The following is a 3947-nucleotide window of genomic DNA, read 5'->3' on the forward strand; positions in this document are numbered from 1 at the left end:
TCAATCAGGTCACCTAACTATTTAAATGCATTCAATCAGACCACTTACCGTTAACATTTAACGGAAGTGTTGATGTGATAATTAATAAAATTAGTATAATTATACATTTGGTCACTGTTACTTATATATTATCTCAATTTGGTCCTAAATTTAATAAATTAAAATAAATTTAATCTTCGAATCAGATCATGCCATATGTCACTAATATCAAATATCATGACACGTGTCACTAATACCAAATATCATAACACGTGTCACTAATACTTAATTTAGGACACATGTCATGATATTTGATATTAGTGACACATGGCATGATCTGATTTGAAGATTAAATTTATTTTAATTTACTTAATTTAAGACCAAATTGAGATAATATATAAATAACAATGACTAAATGTGTAATTATATCAATTTTATTAACTTTACATCAGTATTTTTATTAAATGTTAACAGGAAATGACCTATTAAATACATTTAAATAGTTAAGAAACCTGATTGACAAGAATTCAAAAATAGTTATCAAAATAAAAAGGGTCTATAATTAGGTGTTAGTTTACCCATAATAAAATAGCACCGTCCATGAAATTTTGCAATGGATAAAAATTCTTTAAACCCCAACCCCCCCCCCCCCCACCCCCACAACAACAAATTCACGAAAGGACAAAAGGAAGAGAATTGCTTACCCATTTTTTTTTAAACCGAGTGGCTAAAGTAGTCTGTCCTTTCCTGCAAGTGGCAGTCTCATTTGTTGACCACTGAATAACCCTTATATAGAAACTACGACTGGTAACGAGTAGTACTAGAAGAAGAAAAAGCATGAAAGGCATTAAATTATAACACTTTTTGAAATATACTTTGGAACTATTCTTTGTTATGTACAAATATATGCCGCTTTCTCTTACCATTTTGTCTTGAAAACTTCAGTTTCTCCAAGTCTCTTGCAGTTTTAATCTTTATGCCAATGGATGACATTGAAATTCCTCAATATTTCATCTGCCCCATATCGCTACAAATCATGAAAGATCCTGTTACGGCTGTTACAGGCATTACTTACGACAGAGAGAGCATAGAGAAATGGCTGAAGACGTCCAAGGACATCACTTGCCCTGTAACAAGGCAGGTTTTGCCGTCCGGTTCTGATTTAACGCCAAACCACACACTCCGGCGGTTGATTCAGGCTTGGTGTACGATGAATGATGGCGACGGTGGTGTCGATAAGGTTCCGACGATGACGAAATCTCCTCTCTGTAAGACTCTTCTTAAATTAATTCGTGAATTCGAGGTTCCTGGTTTGTATGTAAATGCTTTGAACAAATTGGAAGTCTTGGCAAAGGACATTGAAAGGAACAAGAAGTCTATAGAGGAAGCTGGAGTTGCCAAAGCTTTGATTTTGTTGCTGATAAAATGTTACAAAGAGAACAAAACCGTGGGTGCTGAACAAGCTCTGAGGATTCTGTGTAAAATTTGGACACCATGCAGTGAAATCAACGATCTTTTGAACGAAAATCACCAGTTCATCAACTGTTTAACATGGATTCTAGAGATCGAGATTGAAAATCACGTCGTTATCAAGACACTCGCAATGCAGGCAGTAAAACGAGTGATAGAGGCTGCGAACACGAGGTTGTTGGAAAAATTGAAACCTGAATTCGTTAAGCAAATGCTAAGAGTACTGAAACTGAAAATTTCTCAACAAGCGACCAAATCCGCATTGCAGAACTTGATCCAGATATGCCTTTTGGGAAGAAATAAATCGAAACTCGTCGAGGCCAATACGATCTTCGAGCTCATCGAATTAGAACTCGAGAATCCTGAAAAGAACATATCGGAACTGATCTTCAACCTATTGGCACATCTATGTTCATGTGCCAAAGGTAGAGCCGAGTTTCTTCGGCATGCCGGAAGCATAGCAATGGTGGCTAAAAGGATCCTAAGAGTTTTGCCGGCGACTGACGATCAAGCGGTTTGCATACTTTCATTCATATCGAAAAATGCAGCAACGAAAGAAGTGCTTTTGGAGATGTTGAGGGTTGGGGCAGTGACAAAGCTTTGCATGGTGAATCAAGCAGATTGTCCAACGTATCTGAAACAGAAAGCCAGAGGAGTACTTAGATTGCACTCTAATTTGTGGAGTGATTCTCCCTGTATTGCTGTTTATCTCTCAACCAGGTACCCAAGGTAACCTTGGTGTCAAATATATAAAAATTACTGTAGTTTATAGTAAAAAAATATCAGTTTGATAATTATAGTTGTTATAACGTTTTTAAACGAAAAATTAAATTTAAAAATAATTATGAATTTATTTTAGGAAAATTATGATTTCTGATAAATTTGAATTAGAATCGCCATCGAATTTTAGGTTAAGTAGGTGTCAGAACCGTCTTTCGGGTAGGTCTTGAATTGGGCTTCGACTTGGATTAAACGAATTGGAGTTGTCACCGATCATTTATTTTAAAACAAATGGGTTGATCGGATACCTTATTTCTTACATGATCTGTGTCTTACCAAAGATGTGTCAGATTCGGGAGTCGGTTACAGTCAAGGAAGGGCTAGCACTCTTGAACTGCCTTTTCGGTACTACGTAATTTTTAGTTGTCTTTAATTAAGAAAATTGAAAGTTAAATTTAAAGGTAAAATAAGATCCAAGTTACTTACCTCTGATCGATTGAAATACCCTTTAAAAAATGTTAGATTTGTAGGGAAGTATAGAATCGAATTAAGACAGAAAGTGCGCACATATGAAAATAATAAACGGAACGACAAAGAAAAATAATAATAAAATAAGTAAAAATAAAAATAAAATAAAAACAAAATAAAATAAATAAAATAAAAACAAAACAAAAAAACAAAACCAAAAAAAGAAATAAAATAAAAATAAAAGAAAAAATGGAATTAAATAGAAAATAAAACAGAAACAAAAATAAAAATAAAACAAAAAAAAATAATAAACGAAAAATAATAAAAAAATTAATATAAACATATAATATAGTGTTAAATAAAATAAGTATAAATAATGAAAGAAAGACACATGGAAAAATAATAATAAAACAATAAACATAACCTATCAATTCACCGAAAAGCAAGACAAACATGGTTAGAGAGAGATATGTTGAAGAAAAAAAAGGAGGGGCCCAAAATAGGTAGTCATAATAATTGTAGGTATATAATATAATATTAAATAATAATAAAAATAAAATAAAAAATATAAATAAATAAATAAAAAAGAGTAGGTATAATGATAATAATAATAAAGAAAAAATAAATAATAAAAATAATATATATATATATATAAATATATATATATATACACGTTAATATTAGATAATAATAAAAAAATGAAAATATATATATATAATAACGTTTAAACAAAACATTAAAACAAAAAATAAAATAAAATAAAATAAAATGAACAAATAAAAAGAATAATAAAAGGATTAAAATAAAATAAAAAATAATATATATATATATATATATCGTATAAGAAATAATGAGAAATAAAATAAAAATACATAAAAAAATAAATAAAAGTATTAAATTAAAAGGGAAACAAAATTAGGGGTCAAAATAAATGTACAGAAGATTCAGAGGGACCAAATCGGGGATTTCCCCATTTTCTTTTAAAAACACACGGGATCCACTTGGGTCGGGTTGAGTCAGTATATAAGCCAATATCATGGCTTAATTCTCATTTCTCTCTTCTCACAAAAACAAAAGCATCCCTTAAAATGAAGTGCTTTCCATTGTTCATCCTTTGGGATGATCACTACCGTGGGTTTCAATGAACCCAGAAAATCGACCACCGTAGCACCCCCGTCGGTCGGCGGTAAACCTAAACAAAATTTGATTTTTTAAAAATCTCCCGACCCCATTATTTCAAATATCTGAATAGTTTTTTTTGAAAATCGACCTTGGGATTGCTAGATCTACAAAGATAGATCTCGGAAACT

At 31.5% G+C, this 3947-nt stretch overlaps 1 protein-coding gene across 1 annotated transcript; it reads left to right on the top strand.

The window, feature by feature from the left end:
- The first annotated feature begins 943 nt into the window (after positions 1–943).
- LOC120167934 (E3 ubiquitin-protein ligase PUB23-like) lies at positions 944–2215 on the top strand. Its single transcript, XM_039176828.1, has one exon. It carries the CDS (start codon positions 956–958, stop codon positions 2180–2182), a length of 1227 nt encoding a protein of 408 aa, XP_039032759.1. The 5' UTR covers positions 944–955; the 3' UTR covers positions 2183–2215.
- Positions 2216–3947: the final 1732 nt, after the last annotated feature.

The sequence above is a fragment of the Hibiscus syriacus genome, unplaced genomic scaffold (genome assembly GCF_006381635.1).
Source record: "Hibiscus syriacus cultivar Baekdansim isolate YM2019G1 unplaced genomic scaffold, ASM638163v2 tig00111708_pilon, whole genome shotgun sequence".
Taxonomy (NCBI): Eukaryota; Viridiplantae; Streptophyta; class Magnoliopsida; order Malvales; family Malvaceae; genus Hibiscus; species Hibiscus syriacus.

Bases quoted from the DNA above. Each gene is read 5' to 3' on its own strand.
- LOC120167934 (XM_039176828.1), top strand. From the start codon at position 956: ATGCCAATGGATGACATTGAAATTCCTCAATATTTCATCTGCCCCATA.